Source organism: Girardinichthys multiradiatus, chromosome 23, assembly GCF_021462225.1.
Source record: "Girardinichthys multiradiatus isolate DD_20200921_A chromosome 23, DD_fGirMul_XY1, whole genome shotgun sequence".
NCBI lineage: Eukaryota > Metazoa > Chordata > Actinopteri > Cyprinodontiformes > Goodeidae > Girardinichthys > Girardinichthys multiradiatus.
Genome location: NC_061815.1, coordinates 45891541 through 45917921, shown reverse-complemented (window position 1 = coordinate 45917921; position 26381 = coordinate 45891541). Strand labels below are relative to the sequence as shown.

The 26381-nt window shown below is 36.5% G+C and overlaps 3 protein-coding genes across 21 annotated transcripts in view; all 3 read left to right on the top strand.

The window, feature by feature from the left end:
- prom1a (prominin 1a) overlaps positions 1 to 15210 on the top strand; it is a 103970-nt gene extending 88760 nt beyond the window's left edge. For 3 of the 18 annotated variants that reach the window (XM_047353577.1, XM_047353582.1, XM_047353580.1), the window contains 11 exons: positions 900 to 917; positions 1364 to 1417; positions 1496 to 1576; positions 1656 to 1724; positions 2168 to 2257; positions 3937 to 4052; positions 4707 to 4730; positions 5118 to 5186; positions 8543 to 8642; positions 10985 to 11017; positions 12094 to 15210. In XM_047353577.1, the coding sequence (XP_047209533.1) occupies positions 900 to 917; positions 1364 to 1417; positions 1496 to 1576; positions 1656 to 1724; positions 2168 to 2257; positions 3937 to 4052; positions 4707 to 4730; positions 5118 to 5186; positions 8543 to 8612 (591 nt within the window). In that variant the 3' untranslated portion in view covers positions 8613 to 8642; positions 10985 to 11017; positions 12094 to 15210. Of the gene's footprint in view, positions 1 to 899; positions 918 to 1363; positions 1418 to 1495; positions 1577 to 1655; positions 1725 to 2167; positions 2258 to 3936; positions 4057 to 4352; positions 5187 to 7894; positions 8643 to 8800; positions 8842 to 10984; positions 11023 to 12093 lie in introns of those variants that run through there. The other 15 variants (XM_047353579.1, XM_047353583.1, XM_047353584.1 and 12 more) reach the window with 12 other exon arrangements.
- Positions 15211 to 17687: 2477 nt separating this feature from the next.
- fgfbp2a (fibroblast growth factor binding protein 2a) lies at positions 17688 to 19470 on the top strand. 2 transcript variants are annotated; one of them, XM_047354345.1, is made up of 2 exons: positions 17688 to 18371; positions 18509 to 19470. In XM_047354345.1, exon 1 carries the CDS (start codon positions 17713 to 17715, stop codon positions 18361 to 18363), a length of 651 nt encoding a protein of 216 aa, XP_047210301.1. In that variant the 5' UTR covers positions 17688 to 17712; the 3' UTR covers positions 18364 to 18371; positions 18509 to 19470. The 2 variants fall into 2 exon arrangements, with proteins under 2 accessions (XP_047210301.1, XP_047210300.1); XM_047354344.1 differs by having other exon boundaries at positions 18542 to 19468.
- Positions 19471 to 23524: 4054 nt separating this feature from the next.
- fgfbp1a (fibroblast growth factor binding protein 1a) lies at positions 23525 to 25073 on the top strand. Its single transcript, XM_047354398.1, has 2 exons — positions 23525 to 23643; positions 24140 to 25073. Exon 2 carries the CDS (start codon positions 24159 to 24161, stop codon positions 24765 to 24767), a length of 609 nt encoding a protein of 202 aa, XP_047210354.1. The 5' UTR covers positions 23525 to 23643; positions 24140 to 24158; the 3' UTR covers positions 24768 to 25073.
- Positions 25074 to 26381: the final 1308 nt, after the last annotated feature.

Below are 26381 nucleotides of genomic sequence, written 5' to 3'. Positions count from 1 at the left end.
ACATACAGAGGAACAAAACAACAACTGGATGGACAGGGATAGTCTGATCGAGTTTTATTTTAGGCTGGGGGGTAGCTACAAAGAGACTTTGAAAAGCCTGGCATTGCAAGGAATTCCCATTAGTGAGAGGCGTTTAAATAGAATATTGAGAACCCTTCCTGCTTCCATTTCCTGACCGTGGTCAGGAAACACAGGGGAGATGCTTCCTCCAGGAATATTTCTGTGTATGAATTTAACTTTCTTATCTTGTGATGTGCCTTGGCATGACATTTGATTTGACAATTTTAGTTCTTTTCATTGCATTGTTTTAGTTAATTTTAGTTTGGTTGATTTAATGGTCATTTCACCCTTCCATTATTTCATACTTTTGGAGTTTCTGTTTTTCATACCTTATTTTTTTGGCAGTGAAAGAATTATTATTATCAGAGGATATTTTGTTCCAATTGTACGTCTATTTATACCCACCATAGAGAAATTTTGCTCCTGCTTTTATAACCAAAGATTTTAAGTAACTATTCTGCTGTTTTAGTCTATGGTACAGAGATGTGGTTATGCAAATACAGTCATGGGCAAATTTGTTGCCAATCTTGGTAAAGATGTGTAAAAATCCATAAAATTATTATTATTATCATTGTTGGAGGACTTTTTAACCTGCAGCATATACAGATATTTAAACAAAAACGCAGTGAGAACATCACCTTATTTTTGACTGGTGACAGTGTTACTTTGTTGGTTGTTTGCTAAAATAAAACAGTGCTTGTGACCCTCAGGCTTGTGTCGCAACACATAAAACATGAAATATTCAGTTTTCTCTGTCAGCTGCAGCTGCAAGCATTGTTGGTTCTCAGCACGTTTATTTATGAATGTTTTGTTGTTTTTTTTCTCTGTTCACCTTCAAGAAATATGTTAGAGCAAGGGTAAGCAAGAATGTATCTGTAATATGCATTTAGTGCCCCTTTTATATCACCTGGTGCTTTAAAGAAACACAGCATCTGTCAAATGTTATATTTTGTTGCAAACACAGTAAATCTGTCAGGTTTTTATTGTATTGTATGCATATTGTTATTACAAACTCATGATTCATATTTAAAGCTTTTGTGCCAAAATAGTGCAAAATATCCACCTTAAGAGAATAAATGTTGCTTATCAGAGGCAACACAGAGGAGATACAATGTTATGTTTTATGTGGTGTATGTGATTGGATTTGTTTTTCTGCCTTTGCATTGTGTGGATATTTGATTTTGGGACAAAATCCTTCTGCATGCCAAATCAATGTTACTCATCATGTAGGTGTTGCTCACAGTTTTCTGTTGGTCTCATTTGGCTTCTGACACTGACGTGTTATTTTTTTGTCTTTTCTAAGAGTGCATTGAACCAGAGTATGAGACTCCTGGAGAGGACAGCGTCGGACCTCCCGGTAAAAAAGCCAAAACAATTAAAGTTCATAATTCATACATTTACATTCACATCAATATTTACTATTTCTTCTTTACAGAACAAAGTTATAGATGTTCTTGAGGCCATTGAAGCTGCTCAGCGCCTCATTTCTCACAATGCAACACTTTTAATCAATAAGGTAAATTTATAATTTGTCTGTTTGTATTCTTAATTTTGTGGCTATGTTAAACTAACAGCTGTTAACTTCTTTTCTGCAGGAAACAAGAAAATATTCAGCAACCATTATTGGCTACTTTAATCAGTACATAGAATGGGTCAAAACATCAGTAAGTGTTAAGCAACCATTTTAAGAACCTGCTGAAATTGTTATTTCAACATTTTTGTACACGTTTATTGCAATGATTTTCAGCAGCAAGACCTATGAAAAAGCTTGGCTTCATGAGGTGGAAAAAAACCTTGCATATGAGTTTTGGGGTAAATATAGAGAAGACGAATATAAAAGCTACAGCGCCTTTAAATCTGAGGAATGTGCTTTAGGGCACTTTGGTTTCTGCTGCAGTAAAACCAAGGAATTCAAACCAAAGTAAAAAATATGATGTTTTAGTTCGGATTCTCAAATATGTCAATAAAACCTTTTTGCTTCAGTTCTAATGTTTTTGTTGTTCAGGAACAGTCAGAATAAAAACATCTGTTGTGCAACAGTTAAGAGACGTCATGTTTACTGGCAGTATAGATGTGCAATAACATTTCCTGTTTGCATCCTTTATAGTTGGCTTTGGAGGTTGCACCATGCAAGCCCTTCAGCAACATCTTGGATACGGCGCAGATCATCACCTGTAGATTCTTGGTGGATTCTATGGTAACAACAGATCCCACATAAACAGGCTTCATGCAGTTAACTGCAGATCACTGTGGTTGAGTGCACACATTTAAGTACAATGCTGTGACACAACAAGAGTGAAGTGAAACAAATCTAGCTCTGCAGTAGTTTTATCATTCACCTAAATAGGCTGTCAAAAGTTAGTCCGCAATGAAAATTTGGTCAATATCTTCTTCCTACATCTGTAAACCAGAAGCAAATTTCAAACAGCACATACAATGCATTGCAAACGTATTCACAACCATTCAAATTTTCAACATTTTTGACATATGGCAACCACAAACCTGTGTGTGTTTCAATGTGATTTTATGTCATACACTACTACAAAGTAGTGCATAATCATGAAGTGAAGGAAAATAGTTTTTTTAGAATAGTTTTTTTTTTCTACAGATAGACATCTGAAAAGTGTGGACTGCATTTGTATTTAGTCCCCCTGATTTAATCCTTTGTAGAACCACCTTTCACTGCAGTTGCAGTTGAAATTCTTTTGGGATATGTCTCTACCAGCTTTGCACATGTAGAAACAGACCTTTTTATATATTCGGTGAATGTGGGTCTAGTTTAAAGCGCCCTTAGTGGTTGGTATGACTGGAAAAGCAAAAATTTTCAAGTCTTGCCACAGATTCTCAGTTGTATTTAGGTCTGGACATTGACTATACCATTCTGACACATGAATATGCTTTGACTTTGAAGATGAACTCCCATCTCAGTCTCCAGTCTTTTGGAGCCTCTAGCAGGTTTTCTTGTAGATTTTCTTTTTTTAGCTCCATCCATCTTCCCATCATCTCTGACAAGCATTCATGGCCCTTTCAAAGAAAAGCAATCCTAGAGCATGATACTGCCACCACCATGGAAGGCATGTTCAGGATGATGTGAAGTGGTACTTTTACACCACATATAGTGTTGTGCAGGTAAACCAAAAGGTTCCAAGTTGGTCTAGTCTTACCAGAGCACCAGAGTTTGTCATAGAGGCTAGATTTGCTAAAATGCAGAGATCCACAGCGCACGTAGTAGAATCTGCTGACCAATTCTCCTACCTGAGCTGTGAATCCCTGCAGCTCCATCAGTGTTACCTTGAGCTTCTTGGCTGCTTCTTCCAATAATCTGCCAAATGCCAGCACAATTATGTCTTGGTATGTTTGTAGCTGTGCTCTTCCCTTTCAATTTTCTGAAGATGTATTAGACAGAGCTCCGTGAGATCTTAAAAGTTTAGGATTTGGTTTTATAATCTAACCCTGCTTTAAAGTTCTCCACAACTTTCTCCCTGACCTTTGTTCCTTGGTCTTCATGATGCTGTTTATTCACTAATGTTCTCTAAAAAACGTCCGGAGCCTTCATGAAGCAGATGAGAATATGTTACACCCAGGTGGACTCTGTTTATGACTTATGATTTAAGGCTATCAGAGTAAAAGGGGTGGAAGATAAAAGAAACGCTTCTATTCCTAAAATGTTCTGAAAAACAAGTAAAATTATCCCTTCAGAATAAATCACTACTGTCTATCAAAAGAAATCGCACAATAAGATACAGTGAAGTTTGTGGTTGTAACATGACAAAATCTTCAAGAGGTATAAATACTTTTCAATGCATAATATTGTGTTGATAACTCCATGTAAAAATCTTACTAGTAATTTCATCTTTTACATTCTCTTTTCAACAGAACACTTTCTGGATGGGTCTGGGCTGCAGTACGCTATTTTTACTCCCAAGCGTAATACTTGCAGTGAAACTAGCCAAGTACTACCGCAGGATGGACACAGAGGATGTTTATGATGAGTGAGTGGTTGCATTTATTTTTCTACTTTTTATTTTTATTGTACCTGTCATTAGTGTAAAGCTGCAGTCTGGATTCTGTCATTGCTCAGTAAGATCTGAATTGGTGCAGAGAACGTGAAACCAACTTAGTCAACACATAATATTTAATGGCTGCAGGACATCCTTCAATCTGAATATATTCGATAAGTTATCTGATTTGCTCTAACATGGGTTCATAAATGGGTTCTAAAACGTTTCTGTACAGCTGAAGCTCTTCTACTTTGACTTATTCTGTTCTGTTCACTTTTCTCTTCCTTGTAGCTCCTCTGTTTCTGGAACTTGGCATTTTACTTTGTGATAACCATTCCTACTATTTCCATCTTCCATATCGTTACTTTTATTGTTTCATCCCTCTCTGTCAAGCACTTGGCACTTTACAAAAAAGACACTGATAAATTAATCAATTCTTATTTCTTCTTCATGGGCCTTTTTTCATGTTCAAACCCTGTGGACTCATGGCTTTGCCTAGATAGTAGTTCTGTTATGCCTCAGCTAATCAAATGCATCTCCCTCTATGTAATCAGTGCTGATTGTACAGAAGGATTTATGATGCATTTCTTTTGCTGAACATCTCAATAACATTTTTATGTTGCTGTTTTTTGTGTATCTCCATAGCGTTGAGACAATTCCCATGAAAAAGTAAGATGTTCTTCCCAGCCTCCTCTTCATTTTAACCCCTCTCACTCTGTTTTTTTCCATGTATATAGAAAGCTATTTACTAAATTCTTGGTGCTTGTTTGCATTTATGAGCTTCCAAATTGTTCTTGTGGGTGGATGATGTGGCTTTTTGTTATGTGCTAAGTTTAAAAAGTGCCCCTTACAGTACGTTTTATGAAGGGCTCGTGCAATCATTAACGTGTTATTTGTAAAATATTGTGTAAATAAAACACTAAGGTTTATACTCAGAACATATTCATCTTCTAACATTTCTTAGAAGTTTAACAATGCATATAAGAAACATTTTTATTCATCATGTCGTCTTTGACACTTTTCAACCCATTTTTGTTTACAATGTTTTATTTTCAGTATGGAAATTGGTAATAATGGTTATCATATTGAGAGTTCACAAGGTATACCAAATCCTATGATGACAAGGTAAACTTCCTGTTTATCTGGCTGACTGCATGTCTTGGTGGAGGTGGATGCATGCCTGGGAAGTTGGATGGTTAATATATATATATAATAATAGCAAACATTTAAAATGACAGGTAGTGGTAGCTTTTTATTAGAAACTATCCAGAGTCATTTACATTTTCCAGCGTAAAAGTGCTTTAAGCCGCATTTCAACAGTGGTTTAACTCTGTTGGGGTGGGGGGTACTTGGTGAGTATGAGATGGTAGCTCTGCTGTCTTTGAGGCTGGAATATGGAGCAAAGCATAGACTAATTACCCTTAATCAGCTTTAAGACTGGGGAGAGTAGAAAAACAGGTACACTGGGTTTTTCACAAATTAGAAGAAAATCTGATTCAATTTGATTCCGGGTCTAAAGTTTAATTACATGCATCTCAAAAGCTGGAGGAGAATTAATGTCCTTTAATGAAATGAATGTACTGTGCTACACAGTGAAATACTAAAAAGGTCTGAATGAATTCACCAAAGCTTGAACACAATTTGCAGGTGAAGTGTTACGAGTAAAATGGAGTCTTTGGGTGTTTTACTATAAACCTGATAAAATAGGTACTAATTTATACACTTCAATATTTAGGCGTTATTTTTATTATCAATCTATTCTCCACAGGCATAATGTGTTCAGATGGTGACAGCTAGTAATTCCATTAACACATATCATATAAATTAAGAACAAGCGCAAATGCATGGTGACGGGGTGTTGCTTCAACCGACGGATGTTAAGGAGTTAATTTGTAGCTTTGTAGTAAAATTGATTAACTTAGAATTAATTCTGCTGCACCTGAAAACCTAAAAAAAAAATTTAAATGAGCTGGTTGCGTATATACTAGTGCATCCACAAAACGGGCTTAGAAAGAACACCAGCAGAAAGGCCCCATAAAATACCAAGTAAACTTGCAACGCTGGGTTTGTTTTTAATTGTTGCAACTTAATTCTTTTAAAATTATATTTAATATTAAACTCTAAATAAAATTTTTAGCAGCAGCTGCTAAAAGTAGTCATTGCAGCTGAATAATAAATTGCAACGTACTGCCGTGCCAGGCTGCACAATATTAACTGAATTGTAACATTTTCTTTAAATAATCCCTGTGAGCTTGTACAGTATCGTGTAGACTATCATCTGTGTCAGGTATGGGTACCTGCCCCAATAAAACCCAATTCAACAGGCTGATTTTCTTCCTGGCATGCAAACTTTCAATTGGTAATAACCACTAGACAGACCAATTTTCAGAACCTGCTGTATTTCTTGCAAGAATGATAAAAGTGATAATAAAAAGTATTTAAAAATATTGTTAGTCTTTTTAGCAATTTATCTCACTACATACAGTCAGAAACTCGCAAACACAAATACTGCTCCAAAAATAAAATCAAAGTGCAGTTTTCCTCCAAAGCAGCACACAGTCTTTTATTTTACTGATATTAAAATAATATCATTAAACTTAAATAAATGTTGGTGCACCAAAATAAAAGCATTATACTTAGATTTGGATGTGTTTACATGTGAAATTAACTTTTAATGGCTGAGATACAATTAAGCCCAAAATTATTTATTCCCCTGGCAGATTTGCTTTTCAAAGTTTTTTTCATTCAACCAGTAAGTTTTTAATGATAGGAAATAACCCAGGCATTTATCAAAGGGTAATAAAACAATATAAAGGGAGCATCAAAAATTAGTTTTTATCCACATTTTATTCAATAATTGGCTTTTGAAAAATTCTGCATTCTCTTCTTAATAATAAATGGAAATTGTTTTTGCCATTACACTGATCAAACGCTTCTTATAATTGCTGATTTACTATGATTCACTTCTGTTTTGATCATTTATCTTTGGTGATGGGATTCAAGTCTTGGAAGGTTGGAAGGCCTCTTTGCCATCACCCTAATTTTTTATCTCCTTCCGAATTCTTTTTTGGATTTAAGTTGGGATTCTGGCTGGGCCACTCTAAAATGTTAATACTACTTCCATTCAGAAAAATGTGTTGGTAAAATTAAAAGATTACTTTAGATAAGAAGTTAGTTTCCAAGACTTGTAAAATGCCCAGATCTATTATGGAGTATCTATAGCAGATATCTATAATTCAGTTCCTTCATGTCAAAAACAATGCAAAGGCCCCTTTTCACAATCAACATTTTAAATACCTTAAATTAAAGGAATGCAATTGCTTTTTACATTGACAACAATATAAGCAGCAGTACAAAGTAGGTTACAGGTAGGTGACAGACAAATAAGGGTTGGAAAATGCAGAAGATGAGGGGCTGATGTCTGTATTTTGCCTTGGGCCACAAATGGGTAAATCTGTCTCTGGATGCAAATGTACAAATACCAAAAAGTCACTTTTTATACAGAGATAGGAAAATATACAGTATAGCAAACAAAAAAAAACATGTAGTCTTTGCAGCGGGGAAAGCTAAATTATACCCTGACTTAAACTCTTGTCTTAAACATCACATTTAAATTCTCAGTAATCAGTCTGACTCTTGCACCTTGCTGCCATGCAGCAACGATAGGAGCCTTGAGGCCCATCAATCTGTTTGCTACCACTACTTCACTGTCATGTTGTAAATGTTCTGCTCTGTTGTTTATGGAAATCTGCTGTATCACTAACCAGCTACTTGCTGTCTGACGCTGGGAAATTCCTGTGGAATGAAACCTTTTCCTGTTTCCTCTTGTTTAGTGTCAGCCACAGTCCGATGAATGTACACCTGATCATTTTGTTCAGAGAGAGGCAAGCATGTTAAGCTTTAGTGTGTCACTGGATATGTTGCTACTTTTGATTTTCTTTTCGGAATTTAACCAAATGCTTAACTGCATGTTTTATAATTTTAAGTTGCTTTTGGACGGAGATGAGTTTGAACAAACCAACCTGGTTTAACACAAGATAAACGTAGAGAGTAAAACATCTAAATGAAGGGCCAGTCTTGTAACTGTTTTATCTTTAATATGAGTGTCATTCCAAGAACATCTGTGTTCAGTTTGCACTAACAAGAGTAATACAATGTTTCATTAGAACTCAACTTTCCATTTAAGTTTGAAAATGTTATATCATAAACACTGGTTAAAGTTGCATCAAGCTTTTGGAATGAAACTCGTGCATCAACAGGGGCATTCAATAATTTAAAACCTGTTCAACTATTCTGATTGACTGCACAGTAAAATGCTCAGACGATGTTTAGGAGACTGTTTTCCTCTCTGTTTAATGAACTCCTCACCGTTTTCCTCTTTGCCACCGAAGGAAGAGAATGAAGAAACAGTCCTAAAAATGTTGAGTGTGTCTGGTAACGTTTTTCCCTGTGTGTGCGTGTGTTTTTTCCTGTGATGCTAGCGTCCCTACCTATGATACAATGAACAGGTTCCCACGGGCCTCGGCTCCTCCGAGGCACATCGATTGGTGATAGAGTCAGCTCTAGTTTGGCTCCTGAAAGGTACTGGAACACAAGACAGTGAATCAGTCTTTCTAACACTGATTTCCTCACCTTTCTCCTTACAGCTGTCCTACTGAAGTAAAGAGTCAGAAATCATTTGTTTTAAATCTTAGCTTTTATAATTCTCACATGCTAACACTCATAACACCTGTTTACAGCTTGTTTTAGGGCTTTTTCTGCTTGCTGAAACACCATCATGGTGAGAATGACTAATTTTACAGTGAACGGTCAATGCTTGTGACTGTCAAAGTGTTCTAGAGAAGAGAAACCTTAATTTGTAGGTTTGATTGATATATAGGACAATATCATCTAGCTTAAAAATATTATTTAACCTGTTGACAAGCCTCTTGTGAATGGTTCTGTTCAGTTAGTGTGTGAGATTAGTGAGCTCCTTCAATTCCTTGTATATGTAGCTGTGTCCACCTTACACATTTAATAAACTGCTGGGAAAGTTGAGTTAAACCTTAAACTAAGACTTTTATTGCAGTAAATCCTACAGTTGAATTATCTCACAATGAAAAATAAAAAACTATCCAAGCTTTAATTTGGGTATATTTATTCAGTGAGGAAAGAAATCTTGCATTAAAAAATATTATTTTTACTAAATTACCATTACCACAAAAACTTTTTGTTAGTACTCCAACTCTTCTTTTTCTCTTGGGGATATGCAGTTGGAACCAGGTATTTACAAAGATTGTATAAAATACAAATAATACATGTGTTTTCTCACTGTCGCACACATTTATTCAGGCTAAATGTCTTCTGTTTTTGGTCAGTGACGATTACCAAGTTTTTTTCTATTTGGTAAATGCCAGAATAATGAGATAATTATTTTGAGAATTTTGTTTTTATACTTTCTTAAAAAGCAGACGTTTGCATATCAACTCAGATTATCTTGCATTAAAATAATCAGGAAAAGCTCAGATGATGATATAAAACAGGCTCCAAATGAGAGATTGTTGCAATGGTAATAAGTTGATGCAATCAATGGTTCACAGTCAGCACAGTTTAGGTGAAAGGATTGTTGCAAAGTCGGCAACACAATGCATCAGCCGGTCTCCTTAGACAGAGAACCTTTTTACCACCTGGCACTATAAACCGAATATGACTGCATTGTTTCATATCTAGGATCAAATTGGAAGGCATGTAACAGACTTTGAATCTGTCTACATGATAAGACTTGATTATATATTTCTGTATATAAACTTGATCTTTTTCTCTATGCAGTACCTTGAGATTACATTTGTTGTGAGATGGTGGCATACAAATAAACTGAATTGAAACAGTGTGTGTGGGGGACGCAGCCCTCAAACTTGACTCAATTACACCAATTCTGTCTGTTGCAATAGGCCGGCTAGTGAAAAAAAAATCTGTTGAAGGATGAACAAAACATAAAAGGAAATTCAGCCTCATGCAGTCTCAAATTCTTACATTCTGTTTTAATATTTTTACTTTTGTGTGAATCTGCATGCTTCGATCTGCCTGACTCTTTGCTGCTGGTGCACCTGAATTTCCCCACTGAGGAACAATAAAGGTTATTTCCATGCATGTTAACTTAGGAATTTGAGGAAAATTAGAGAAAAACAGCTAAACAATAAAAATTATATCATACCCCAGACATTTAGCAAATCTAAATATTATGGTAATCCTATGTGACCTAAAACAGTTTTTTGTTAATCTCAGACAGTGAGAACAAAAATGTGTATTTTTATACAGTGCATGTAAACATATGGTTTTACCTTTAAATATGATGTGACACAGAGCGTAGTTTCCCAAAAGCCAGTCTTCAAAATGGGAAAGATAGGATAACCAACCCTTTATGCAAGGCAAATGCATATTGCTCTTTATGGATCAGGAAATGGATGCAAACAAGGTTGGTTTGTGGTGGCTTTACACCAGGTGAGGAGGAAAGCAGGGAGATAGAAAAACCGTTGAATGCTCTGTGTTGGAGAACAGCACCATTGTTGTTCTTTTAGATTATTGCAACTACATGAATAGACAATTTACACATCTTCACAAGGGCTACCAATAATTGTATTAGTTTCTACTGGTGTTAAAAGTAGTATTTGTTGAAAACGTAGGATCAACCAAGTTAGAATTTTGTTTGAAGATCTCTGCTGGCAGAATGACTGCAAGCCTTCCTGAATAACTGTATTCAAATTAATAATTCATTTGTATTTTTTTACTATGAATTACACAACTGCAATAAAAGCCTAAATTATTTTAGGGATTTTTATCTTTATTAGGGGTGCCACTTAAAATGGAGCATGCTGCGTTATGTTTTGAATTATTTGCTTGTATTGAAATTTCTAAAGTTATTTTTCTGCTTCTTGGCCTCATAGTGCCCTTGACGACTGGAACTAAATAACTTCATGGTGAGGTACTATTGTATTTCTCATGTTTCATGTTGTAGCCATTTGAATGAATGTGCAGAAACTCCAATAGTTGAATGAATCTATGAATCTAATCAATACAAAGGATTGCACTGAGTCAGAGCTAGTCAAGGCAAGTTGTTCATTTAGCAAGCAAGTAAGGTCTGAAAATCTAATTCAACCTTAAAAATCCGCACAGTTTTCTAAATGAGATTGTGAAACGTCTCAACATTTTTGAAAGCAGCTTATTGTCCTGATGTTAACATCTCTTTGACTGAAATAATTTCTATTGATTGGCAGTAAGATAATTCCCTTTCATTAAAAGAGCTTTCAGCTCTGATTTAAGGTGAAAGTGATGTGATGGGGCCCTTGTGACTCCTAGACAGAAAATACTATTTAAAAACAGGCTGACAAGATGGGAGCAAAAAGAAAACACGCAATGTGCTGAACGTGTTCCACTTCAACAGATGCTTCAACAGACTTTACTTAATTGTGCTGCCAATTAAAAATCTGAAGCTACAGTAAATAATTCAGAATAACAAACAGATGACAAAGTTGGTAGAGACAAACCCAGAAAGACTCATCTGTGATTGCAGTGAAAGGTGGTTCAGCAAAGTGAATTCACAATTAACCTTTAGTTTCTCATAAATGTTTTTGGCTGTTTCTTCAGAAGATGTGAAAAAGCTCAAGAGATATGAATTATTTCATAAAACAATGTAATGTAAGAGGTCTAAATAAAGTTGTTATAATGCCACAGTGATGTTTAAAATAATCTATAAAATCCAAAACACATTTTATGTTGGGGATTTCCATTTAAAATCAAATTAACTTATATTCATTTCATTCAGACAGTGTTGAATGGGATCTATAACAGATCAGTGTGAGAAATCATTAGATAGATACTGTAGATAATCAAAAACTCAAATAGATAAAGACACAAAGCAAAAATACCTAAAATAATAAAAGCTCTATGATAACCTTATAACAACAACAACAACCAATAATAATAATCATAATAATAAAAATATTGCATTACTTTGGGTAAAATAACCAAAGATGTTCTTTTTTATTTCTGCAAGCCCACTGGAGGAATCTCAACAAAATCTGGGTTCTTCACTCCAAAAGAAAATCACCGAAGTTCCTGCTTGTTCACTGAAACCGTTCCCTGATGCGGATCAGAGCCTCCCATTTAGTTGCTGCCTGCAGGACACTAACCTCCTCACCTCTCGGCATCAATCTGAGCCAGGGTTCATTTACATTTTTTCCAGGATTGCTGTGTCTGTGTTTACATTTGTCTGGACACAAAACTAAGCTGAAAAAACCTCCAGAGGACATAGCGTTGACTGTTGTGCTTGCTTATTTTAATGTACTTTGTCTTGAAGAAAAGAGAAGCTGGTAGCTGACCTTAAGTTCCGGCTGGAGAAAATCGTTTTTTTCTTCCTACAGTTAAAAAGGGTGTTGCAGTTTCAATTCAACAAAATACATTTTAATTAAGATCTGTGTGTTTTGTTGAAAATAATGCATCCTTTTTTAACTGAAGCATGAGTGAGGTGATGGATGTGTGACATTCTAACTAGTGAGAAATGGCTTGTTTGAACAAAGTGGTGTAAACACTTGTGGAGACATTTTGTAAGAAAATGAAGAATGACTTTTTAAACTGTTTACAATATTTCCGGAAATGTTGGTTTTGCTGGTTTTAGATGGCTGTGGGTCGATTTGCCCCTTTGGCAGTTCATGAACCTATTCAACACGTTGCCATTTCATCCCCATCTAATTCCATTTCTTACCTGGAAAACAAACTATTCATACCCTTTTCCCAAACTGTTCTGTTTGGTCTGCTGGTTTAAGTATTTTGATAAATTAGAGATATTCACTACTAGTCAAAAGTTTGGACACGGTTTATCATTGATAAAGTGTGTCCAAACTTTTGACTGGAAGTGCAAATAACCATAAAATTTTGAAATCTCACTATTAACTAAATTTAAAAGTTTTTTATATTATGTTGATTTTGGTTTTGATCTCTGTTTGGACCAGTCCCGTTGGAGTCACATAACCACATTTCCTTACAGTAGACTATAATTAAAATACACAAAATTACCTTAACTCAATGGTTAAACTGGGTATGAACTGTCCCACATTGGCTCAAGTTTGGTACAGAACACCCAATGAATTTCATACCCAGCATGAAAAAGACAAAACTGTAAAAGTAAGAATTGACAAAGGGCCAAAATGACCCACATACATATGTGTAACAGTGAAGAAGACTGTTTGCCTTTGAGATGTTTTACCATGTGTTACAGGTAGACTTTTAAAAAAACACATTTTACATTGTTAAATATAAACAATCTAGAAATGATTTGTCATTAAACATTTAACGCTACGCTTCTATTGTACAATTTGAACCTGTCAGGTGTTAACATTCAGCATTTACCTAAAGTTCCCCCTCTTAAAGTTGTTTAACAACAGATTCTTCTATTTGGAGTTTTAAATATTAAATCTAAAAATTATCTGAAAATGATGAATATTGGTTCAGACCAAATACAAATTCTGGAGTCAAGAAACACCTTTGACCTTTAAACTTCCTTTGTCTCGGTAACAGAGTAAAGTCATACCCACACTGTACCAAGGACAAAACACCAAATAACAAATCCATACCAAATTCATAGCAGCTGTGCTTCGGTTGAATTTTCTATTTAATTAATACAAAAACGTTGGAGCATAATGGTAAAAGAAGTCTGACTCTATTTCCTCGATGTACCACATGCTTTCATTTTCAGCGCTTTCCTGCTTTGATAGTAGTCATATATTTGTAGTGGAAAGTTAATTCTCAAGCCAAATCCCATTTTCTTTAGATGAGCTTTCTGGTGCATGCTTTTTTTTTTAAAACAATACTTATGAATACATGGAATGGGTGAATGTGTTCATTTGTTGATTATTGCTATATATAGAGGTTGAGTGAGAAACATGCTGAAATTGCTACTTCAGGCAGGCCAATCAACAAACCATATATCTCAGATCTATATACCTATTCCATCTCCAGTGAGAACTTAGACAATCCATCTTATGGGACAAATGAGTACTGTCAATCAGATTGTTGAATCGAAGCATTTTTCACAGTTTACACAGATTTGGATAATTCGCATTGTAAAAGAAAACAACGTCTACCTTAGCAATCAAAGTCTGGATTCTGTTTGTCATTGTAAATGCACAATTACTAAATAAATTTACCAGATTTTAGAAGATCAAACAAATACAAACAATATCAAAAATCTGTTTTTATGTGAATCAAATATAAAATATTAAAACTGTGACAGTAAAAACCCATTTGCCGCCCAGTAGCAAGAAAGCTAGTCTAAATTTTATATTTTAGCCATAATTCTTTATCCTAGTGTTGTTGGTTTTCTTCTAACAAATCCATTTTACTATCCAAGCTTGGTATTATTTTTAAAGAGACATTCCATAGAATTGAAGCAAAATAAAGAATAATCAGCCACAAACAGAAAGTCAGTTAGCAAGTTTCTACAGAGTACTAACTAATTTCTATTTGTTTTATTTTGTTATTTTACACATTTAACAGCTTTTATTTAGGTTACAGTGACAAAGATTAAAAGCTAACCTAATTTATAATCCTTAAAAAACAATATTTAGATTTTTGTGCGCATTTGGCTTCTATAAAGCCTATAACTATAAAGCCTATAACTATGACTTGCAGTAGTTACTGAAAAGAGTGGCCAACAGTTTACAAGTTATGTTCATATTCTTTAATTTTATACACTCTTTGCATTAATATTTGTCCAAAGGAAATACTGACTTCCACGATAAGATGTCCCCGCTGTGCTTTTTATTAAGGTAATCTTATTGGCTCTGTCTCTTCCCAGCTCTTATTGTTTTCTTGTTTCATCTACAAACATAGTCCTTCTTAAGGTGGACATATTTTAGATGATCGGCGTGCTCAACTTGACTATCACAGTTTTCTTCCTTGTTAGAGTCTGGTAAAGCATCTATGGGGACAAATTCACAACTTAAGTGCTTAAACTACTTATCATATGTAATCACTTTATATTGTTCAGATGAATGGGTTGCTGCTTTGAAATGTGAAGCTCCACAGTTGGGCGATGATGGAACCTGGAAGATGTTTTTTATGTGACTATGAAAAAAAGTGTATAAATTGTGAATAAACTCTCCAGTTCAAGTTATTTCCTCTTCCAGTCTTTTCTTTACCTCTTTTTCAGCTTGCGGTGCATTTTTGGGATAACAGTATTTGAGAATTATACTGAAGAGAAAATAATTTGTGGGTTTTCCTATTTTGCTTTGAAGCAAAACATGAAATGTGTGATTCTGTGGGCAGAAAAAAGGTAAATATGTTTTAAATTAATATAAATTCGATGTTAAATTGAAACTATGTGTAACGAAAACTTGAAGCAGATGGCTTTACACAGTTTAGCACAATGCACATTCCTACATGATGGTGGTACTGCCAAGCCAGAACCCTGTGGGTTGCATTACTGGTCAGCTATTTCAATAAGACATTATTATCCTGTTTCATATGCTTGGCTTCAAAGTTTTCTCAGGAACCGAGCAGTATCCAAATAAACACCCCCAGAAAAACCACACACAAACTCTTTGGTTCTACCAAGTTCACTTTTTAAGACAGAAGAGTAGTCAAAAACACAGGCAGTGTTCAAAGGAACACACTTATTTTTTTCTTATTGCTTACTGAAACACATAACTTTGTCTGGGTGTGGTCAGCTTAAATATATGAAGAGTGTATTCTGATTTCTGTGAAATGTTGCATCTTAATGGATTTATTCATTAATTTTGTGGCACTAGTGGCCTTTATTTTACAGTACAGAGACAGGAAATAGGCAGAGAGAGAAGGCGGCAGACATGCAGCAAATGACCCAGGGTCAGGAATCGAACCCCAGACAGCTGCTTCTGTATATGGTGTGCACGCTCTACCTCTACACCACTTGACATTTCCATCTTGATAGATTTATTTGCAATTACTGTTTGCACTTAAATGTTTCATATCAGCTGAGTGAGTCAGAACTACAAGTACAGCTCAAACAATTGGAATATTATGAAAAAGTTCAATATTTTTTGTCACTCACTTAAGAAAGTGAAACTCATATATTTTAAAGATAATATTTCAACCCTTAATTTCTTGTAATTTAGATGGTGAGTGGTCCAAAGTCCTGTTTTCAGACAAAAGTAAATTCTGCATTTCATTTGAAAATCAAGATCCCAGAGTCTGGAAGAAAAGTGAAGAGGCACAGAGTCCACGTTGCTTGAAGTCCAGTGTGAAGTTTTCACAGTCAGTGATGGTTTGGAGTCCCATGTCATCTGCTGGTGTTGGTCCACTGTGTTTTCTGAAGTCCACAGTCAATGCAGCCATCTACCAGAAAATCTTAGAGCACGTCATGCTTCCTGAAGATGATGATTTCATTGTCCAGCAGGACTGGGTACCTGCCCACACTACCAAAAGTGATGCAAGCTGGTTTAGTTGCCATGGTGTTCCTGTGCTTGATTGGCCAGCAAACCGTCCTGACCTGAACCCCATAGAGAGTCTTTGGAGCGTTGTCAAGAGGAAGATGAAAGACACCAGACCCAACAAAGCAGATGACCTGACGGCTGCTATCAAGCCACCTGGGCTTCTATTACACCTCAGCAGAACCACAGGATGATCACCTCTATGCCACGCTGCATTGATGTGGTAATTCATGCAGAAGGAGCCCCAACTCAGTATTGAGTGGATTGAAATTAACATACTTTTCGGAAGCCTGACATTTCTATTTAACATAATCTTTTTTATTGATCTCATGCAGTGTTCTAATTTTTTGAGACACGAAGTAACAAGAAATCATGGCTTGAAATGTGGCATGAATTTAAATATTATGAGTTTCAGTTCTTGTAATGAGTGACAAAAAAATATCGAACTTTTTAATGATATTCTAGTTTTTTTAACTGTGGAGCAAAACTCAAACTGGTTAACATAGCCTCTGAGATAAAAAACACAAAAATCACATATGAAAACCGAGTTGAAAGACGTTAGGTCTAATGTAGTTCTCTGTTTTATTTAGTTCTTGCTCCATATATCTCTCATCCCCCTTTCCTGTCTCATACAGACATTTCTTTATTTGTCATGCCAGTTACTGCTTAGTTTTCCAGTCCTGTTCCTGCATGTGTCTACTCATGTTTCTCTGTGGCACTGTCCTGCGTTTATGTTTAGAGGGAAATGATAGGTTACGCTGCACAGTTTTGAGCTTTAAATGGCACTTAAAGCAAACAAGAGATTCAGCTTGCTTGTTTCAGTCTGATATTACATTTTCTTATTGAAATGCATGCAACAAATGTGAAATTATGAAAGTATTTGTTTGAGTGCATTAAGCCAGTGTTAGACTGACCTGTACAATTTCGAAATGAGGGACCTTATCGAAGATTACTTCTTCAGTGACAGTAAGTCATAATAATGTAAAACGATCAAACACAAGCATCCGTGTTGCCTCTCGGTGGGTTTTACATACATTCAGCAGTAACTAAAGTGATTGTTCCCTCCTCCGCCCATATAACCACTTTTTCTTAGTCTGACTCATTTTGAGTTCCCTAAGGTGTGTGTCTGCTTGGCCAATAAATAGCAAGACGAAGCCTCAGCTCGAGCAGTTCCACTCTCATATTGCTCTCAGCATCCATCTGACACCATGTGGATCCAAGCCACTGCTCTGCTGCTCCTCGCCTGCTGTCTTTGGCCAGCTGAGGCTCAGCGCGAAAGGAGACAAAGCATCTGGGACAATCCCATCAGGTTCCTGACCAAGAATAGGGACAAGTGCACCATGATACTTACGGGCCAAGGGGAAAACATAAAGCTGAGGCTGTCATGCCAGGGGAGGAGGCAATCCTACTGGTGTGAGTATGTTGGGAAACCTTACATCTGCCCTGCTTTCAACAAAAACCCAAGGCACTACTTTGTCCAGATGATGTGGACACTCAGAAAGCAACCAAATGCCTGTAAGGGTCCTAGACAGATCAAACCTCACATGTGCAGGAAGGCAACTGATGAATCTCTGATGATCTTCTCAGCTGGTCCTTTCCTGTGGTCTCGGCCACCAGCACAGCCATCAAAGCAGCCTGAAAGATCCCAAGGTACACCTGCTTACACAAGACCAAATTTGACAGTGAATGCCCCTTTCAAAGCAGTTCGGGCGTCAGGGAGAGTTGAAACCACACAGAGAGCCAACCCAAAACCAACGGCACCTCCGACTGAGAGCACTCGGAAGAGAGTGGCCCGGCAGTACTGCTGGAGGTCCCTGCACGGCGTCTGCTCCTTCGTAATCGGTTTGTTTCGAAATTAACAAAAAAGGTGAGCAGCAGAAAACTCTTAAGGATTTATATCAAGTTTAAGACTGAAGTGCAAGTATAATCCTATGTAAACCTGTCTGCTTGCTTCAGTTTTATGATTAATGTTTTTCTCTTATTTCACTAATTCCAAATGTTCAGGATTATATTTCTTCCTCTCTGTCCTAAATACAGATTGTGCTGATCTGTTGACTCAAGCAACCACTGGAGAAAAATCCAGGCTAGCCATTTGCTTTGAAATATCTATAGTGCCCTCTTACGGACATTTACTGGTACTACAGTATTTGTTTTTTGTTGTTTTTTTTGTTTGTTTTTTTTTCAAAAAAAATGTTTTATTTCTCTGATTTTACATTTTTTATGGAAACCTTTCTGGAGGTATTTCAACAACTACTTTTATGTTTTGCATGAACTAGACCTGTATTGAATAGAACTACTTTAACCTGTGAAAAGATGAGTATTCATGTTTGTGTTTTTGTGATATTATCTTGAAAATTGTTCTGGTGACCAGAATTTATGTTTGATGTATGAGAGAAATCTTATATATGGTATATTTCTGAGAAATATATATGGACTGTGAAAATACTTTTATGTGAGAAATAAACACTATTAGTTAAAAAAATCTTATTAATCTGCTTATTTTACACTGCTATATAAAATATGTAATTAACAAAACTGTCAGATGGCAGCTTGTGAAAGAAGGGATATTAATAAGTAGAAATACAAACACCCTAAAATGTTTCAGTATTGTTAAAATGTTAATTTTGGGTCAGGATTTAAGAATTTAAAAGGTTCTTTGATGTTTTCAGAGCAGGTTATAAGAATAATCTTTAAAGCAAACTTTCATGATAACTTAAATCTTTATTAGCAGTTAAACTGACAAACTGACATATTTATGCCCCCTTAACTTTTTCACATGACACAGAATCCTGTGAATTTCATTGGGATATACAGCATGGGACAAATCTACAAAACGGAGTGGATAATTGTGAAGTAAAAGGAAAATACTACATGTTTTTCAAAATGTTTTATAAATAAAATTCTAAAAAGTGTGCATCTGTGTTCAGCCCCCTTTACTCTGAGCCCTCTAAGTAAATTCCATGCCAAACAAAAGCAGTCTTCACCATGCACCCTGTTTTTATCCTTATCCTCGGTACTGTTATTCATAGCCATTTGAACCTTTGATGCTAATATACAGGTCCTTCTCAAAATATTAGCATATTGTGATAAAGTTAATTATTTTCCATAATGTAATGATGAAAATTTAACATTCATATATTTTAGATTCATTGCACACTAACTGAAATATTTCAGGTCTTTTATTGTTTTAATACGGATGATTTTGGCATACAGCTCATGAAAACCCAAAATTCCTATCTCACAAAATTAGCATATTATTAAAAGGGTCTCTAAACGAGCTATGAACCTAATCATATGAATCAACGAGTTAACTCTAAACACCTGCAAAAGATTCCTGAGGCCTTTAAAACTCCCAGCCTGGTTCATCACTCAAAACCCCAATCATGGGTAAGACTGACGACCTGACTGCTGTCCAGAAGGCCACTATTGACACCCTCAAGCAAGAGGGTAAGACACAGAAAGACATTTCTGAACGAATAGGCTGTTCCCAGAGTGCTGTATCAAGGCACCTCAGTGGGAAGTCTGTGGGAAGGAAAAAGTGTGGCAGAAAACGCTGCACAACGAGAAGAGGTGACCGGACCCTGAGGAAGATTGTGGAGAAGGGCCGATTCCAGACCTTGGGGGACCTGCGGAAGCAGTGGACTGAGTCTGGAGTAGAAACATCCAGAGCTACCGTGCACAGGCGTGTGCAGGAAATGGGCTACAGGTGCCGCATTCCCCAGGTCAAGCCACTTTTGAACCAGAAACAGCGGCAGAAGCGCCTGACCTGGGCTACAGAGAAGCAGCACTGGACTGTTGCTCAGTGGTCCAAATTACCTTTTTCAGATGAAAGCAAATTCTGCATATCATTCGGAAATCAAGGTGCCAGAGTCTGGTGGAAGACTGGGGAGAAGGAAATGCCAAAATGCCAGAAGTCCAGTGTCAAGTACCCACAGTCAGTGATGGTCTGGGGTGCCGTGTCAGCTGCTGGTGTTGGTCCACTGTGTTTTATCAAGGGCAGGGTCAATGCAGCTAGCTATCAGGAGATTTTGGAGCACTTCATGCTTCCATCTGCTGAAAAGCTTTATGGAGATGAAGATTTCATTTTTCAGCACAACCTGGCACCTGCTCACAGTGCCAAAACCACTGGTAAATGGTTTACTGACCATGGTATCACTGTGCTCAATTGGCCTGCCAACTCTCCTGACCTGAACCCCATAGAGAATCTGTGGGATATTGTGAAGAGAACGTTGAGAGACTCAAGACCCAACACTCTGGATGAGCTAAAGGCCGCTATCGAAGCATCCTGGGCCTCCATAAGACCTCAGCAGTGCCACAGGCTGATTGCCTCCATGCCACGCCGCATTGAAGCAGTCATTTCTGCCAAAGGATTCCCGACCAAGTATTGAGTGCATAACTGTACATGATTATTTGAAGGTTGACGTTTTTTGTATTAAAAACACTTTTCTTTTATTGGTCGGATGAAATATGCTAATTGTGTGAGATAGGAATTTTGGGTTTTCATGAGCTGTATGCCACAATCATCCGTATTAAGACAATAAAAGACCTGAAATATTTCATTTAGTGTGCAATGAATCTAAAATATATGAATGTTAAATTTTCATCATTACATTATGGAAAATAATTAACTTTATCACAATATGCTAATATTTTGAGAAGGACCTGTAGATTCAGCCTGTGCTAGGACTCAACAATGTATGTATTTTTATTGGAAATAAAGAACTTTAATGTTGACTGTTTGTTTTTACGAAGGTTTTAATCCTGGCCCATAAATAACTTTTTTATTGTATTTTTAATTGCTATTTTGAATCCTCCACCTTAAAAAAAGGCATAGACTAAATGGCTTTATAATGGTGTGCAGCAAAATTACTATATACTGATGAAACTTCAAAAGCTGACCAAAGTCATCCATCGTATCATGCCTACAGGTTGATGCCATCTGGGATCAACGGCAGATTGTTTGTCCAGATTGACTCTGGGGTGAGGGATTGCTACTAAAACATGGTGGATTTTTCAGATTTTTATTGGCAAAAAAATTAAAAAACTATTGATTATTTTTCTTGTACTTTACAGTTATTTACCACCTTGTGTTGATCTGTCACCTAAAGCCCCATTAAAATGCATTGAACCTTTGTTCAATTTGGGTTGCAATGTGACAAAATGTCAAAGGACATGAATCCTCCTGCAAGAGACTGTATATAATTTAGTAAGCTTCATGGTTTGTAAGTCAAACTAATTAAGTAAACTAAGGGTAAATGAGCCCGATGGTGTAAAGGCTTTAAACCCACCTGCCTACTTGTTCACTTGCTTATAAATCTTTCTCCTGCAGGGACACCTGGCCACTTTTCAGATACAAGTCATTTTACCTTCACCACTATGGAGTTAAATTTGTCTCAATATTATTCAATCAAACAAAAAACTAATCTCAATCAAAAAATATTAAGTTGTGATCAAAACTTTCAGAGTTTTTTTCTCACAAAGAGAAAACAGTTATTTGCAAAACATAAACTTTTATTTGCGCAGGTCAAAAATCTTTGGTTACGAGTCTCGCTTTTTTGGTTTTGACGCTCTCTGTTTTTGGTTGAACTCAAAGAATTTTGAGTTCTGGAAACATGAACATCCTGGGCGGGGCCTAAAGACGAACGCTGTAAGACGTTTCCCTATTGGTTAGCGCTGACTAAAGCAGCAGACTCTGATCCCCCGCATCTCAGAACTTCTGCTCGAACTGCAGGGCTTGCAGCGTCGCTTCAGTGAGGAGACATCAACTGTACAGAAGAAAACTGCGGTCAAGTGAGCCGAGAGTCAGAAATACGCGGTCACGTCAGCCGACACTAGCTCTCTCTTAAAGATTAGCGTCACGCATACAAGGTGCATTATATATACTACACTTGGGACAGTTGTGTATTTCTCCAGAAACCTACAGTGAATTTATGAAATACTAATTCTGGTTATAATATAGATGACCCTCTAATATAATCTGAAGAGATTGTGTTGTCACCTCTCATGGTTTTGGAGAAATAAATTCCTGAAAGTGGGACAAATGCATATAATGGTTGAGCATTTTGAGGTATTTTGACAAGATATTTCTCCAAAACTGTACAGTAAAATATTTATTCTTTGACATAAAACATGAATGTGAAAGTTGTAAAAATGTAATTAATATAAATGTTCTGAAGGTTACTTTTCCGTTTTCCTCTTATTTTCTCAACCGTTGCCAGGATCGGGTCCTTTCTGCTCCATTACCGTAAAGCACCTTGTATGCGCGACGCTAATCTTTAAGAGAAAGCTAGTGTCGGCTGGCGTGACCACGTATTTCTGACTCTCGGCTCACTTGACCGCAGTTTTCTTCTGTAGAGTCGATGTCTCCTCACTGAAGCGACGCTGCAAGCCCTGCAGTTCGAGCAGAAGTTCTGAGATGCGGGGGATCAGAGTCTGCTGCTTTAGTCAGCGCTAACCAATAGGGAAACGTCTTACAGCGTTCGTCTTTAGGCCCCGCCCAGGATGTTCATGTTTCCAGAACTCAAAATTCTTTGAGTTCAACCAAAAACAGAGAGCGTCAAAACCAAAAAAGCGAGACTCGTAACCAAAGATTTTTGACCTGCGCAAATAAAAGTTTATGTTTTGCAAATAACTTTTTTCTCTTTGTGAGAAAAAAACTCTGAAAGTTTTGATCACAACTTAATATTTTTTTATTGAGATTAGTTTTTTGTTTGATTGAGATTAGTTTTTTGTTTGATTGAATAATATTGAGACAAATTTAACTCCATACACCACACAGAACAGGTGTTCAAGTAAACGACTTAAGTGTTCCTAATGTCAGGTTTTGTTGAAATTACAGCATTTCTTACAATGTAGCTTAGATGTTTTGAAGCAGAAACCAAATTCTGACAGAAAAGTATTCTTAAAATTGATACCTTAGCTTTGTTCGAGTAAGTTTTCATTATGCCCAATGTGCCAACTGTCACTGGTGTGTGTGTGTGTGTGTGTGTGTGTGTGTGTGTGTGTGTGTGTGTGTGTGTGTGTGTGTGTGTGTTTGAAGGGGAGGGCTGATTATGTAGTAGCCTTTTGCAGCCTGCAAGAAAGGACGAGAAAGCTCAAATCTGTCAGGACAGCAACTGAACTTTCTCTGAAAACGTCTGGTAAGTTTAAATACTTCTGACCGAAACTTTTCAGTTAACCTGCCTTTTGTATAATGGCTGTCAATGTTTAGTTGGAGTTTTCTTTAATTTCTAGAATTTCTAGTTGTCTTTTAGTTTTAATTCATTTGATACATTAAGATAAAGTAAAACAAATTTTATATGAAAAATGCATGCTATCATGGCCCTGCATTACTTTAAGAGCGTTTAAAGTCAGTATTTGTATTTCTTTTTTTTTTTTGTCAAGATCTTATATACCTGCAGCATTATTTGCTCACTAGTTTACTTGTCCTTTCAAAATAAAATGCATCGTTGCAGATCTAACATTAGAATAATTGCTTTGGTTTCCCCAACTCGAATATGCATGAAAATGCATTTAAAAAGAAAGTCTTTTTTCCTCAGAAATAGAATATCCCGACAACTCTTGTAAGATGTAAATGTAATGGTGGCTTAAAACAAGTTTTAATCTAGTTCTAAATCTAATTTAATTCTCTTGCAGGGTGTGTTCTGTGGATTTCATGGCTCTCCTCACCAATATAGCCATCCTGATGGTCCTTGCTTGTATTTCCCATCAGATGATGTTGGGTAGCTGCCACAGGAGCCATGGACATAGAGGACGGGGCGACAGAGGGCAGCGCAAGGAAAAATCAGGACTGAGCCGTGTGAGGCCTGTTCGAGACAAACTAGTTACCAAAGATGGTTCACAGTGTACCTGGACTGCAACAGATGATGACCCATCATTCCTCTTCATTAACTGCATAAAGGGGGAGATGAGCTTTGTCTGTACATACACAGCCAGACCAGCTCTTTGTCTCCAGTATGCCTCAAACACTGTACTGTACTGGAAGCAGATTACCAGGGCTCTGAAGAAGAAAATCAACCTGTGTCATAATGAAACTGCATTGGTGAGGGCAGGCATGTGTAAACAAGCTCCCAGAAATGCTCACTTTAGACTCGCAGGGGCAAAGATGAAGGTGACTCCCTCACCTTACATTCCACCCCCTCCCAACAAAGCAGTCAAATCCTGCCTGCCTAAAAACAAGAAACTGGCCAAAGACTTCTGCAGTGACCCCTGGTCTAGTTTTTGCACCTTTTTCTCCACGATGGTGAATAATTATGATTGCTGAGACAGGAATAGATGAACTGAACAAAACAAGCTGGACTTGTGCAGCCACATCAAAACATATAATTTTTTAGTGTAGATTTTTTATAGAAGCTTGTGGTCTTGTAAAAAGATGATAATAGACCGGTGGTCACTAGAGTGGTAGGCAAAAATTTTCAGTTCACTCTAAAAACATACAAATATATATTTTAAATACATACATATTTATATATTAGAAACTGACATATTATGTGAATTTTAAAGACATTCTGTCCCATTGTGATTATAAATAACTAAGCCCATGCTAAATAAATTACAGTCATACACTCAATTTAAGTTTCATCTTCATTCTTTAATGGAGACTGCTGATGAAGCAGTATTTCTGGATTTAAAAAGGCAATTGACATATTAAACCATGATATAATTTAAAATCATATTGTGTCATATTGTGTAAACCGTGAGCGGGGGGTGGGAAAACGTTTGGAAAAATGTATGTAGGTGTACCGCAAGGCCTAGTACTTGGTACACTTCTTCTCAAGTTATATATAAATTATTTGCCATGTTTGTGTCCCGGTGCAGGTTTTGGTTGATACAGTTTTATATTTATCTTGTAAGCAATGTGCTGGTAAACAAATTTGTCCAAAAACGTATGTCAATTTATATTCCTCAGTAAGGCTTTGGTTAACAGTAATGATTTAAATCTAAACATTAATGGATACATTTTCATGTTTAAGAAGTTAAGTCAAGCTTAATTTGAATTTAATACCTGACAAGCATGTCATTATGTTAAGCATATAGACTATAAATCTTGCCTACGTTTAGCTTAATTAAACAGTGTCTACCACTTCCTGCTGCACATATTCTTATGTATTTAATGATTTTTTTTCACATTGAAATTACTGTATTTCTGTGGTTCACAAGCAGCACCTATGTAAATCCGGCCCCTGAGGTTGAAACATTAAGTAATCCCATCAGATCAACTCACTGTCATGTTCTCAGAAAACTGAATATGAGGAATTTGGATAGAATAGAATAAAAATATCCTTTATTGTCCCACAGTGAGGAAGTTCAGGTGTTCAGCAATGTGAAAGGCAAATGGAAGCATGCAGATACACACAAATGTAAAAACAGGGCAAATTTAGAACATAAGAACAATAATACTTTACAATTACTAAAAAGAGCATACTCAGATTATAAGAAATATACAACTGAGTAGGGTGATTTAAAATTAGTACAGCATGTGGATGTTTATTCGTACATAAAAAAAACAACAACAGACCATTTATACAGGAAATGGAAAAAGTGTGCAGTTAACAGCAGGTAAAAATTTATTGGGTTTGTTTGGAGCAGTGAAGGTTATAAGTCTAACAGCTGCTGAGAGAAGGGAGCTGCGATAATGCTCCTTTGTGCACCTAGGATGCAGCAGTCTGTCACTGAAGGAGCTCTCCACTTCTGCAACAGCTCATTGCATGGGATGAGAGACATTGTCCAATAGTGATGTTACTTTTCCCATAATCCTTCTGTCTCCCACCACCTGTACTATGTCGAGGGGGCATCCTATGACAGAACTGGCCAAGAAAGTCACAGGTTATAAATGTTGGAGTGTACAGTATTCGTTAATACTTAACAGTTGTCTGTA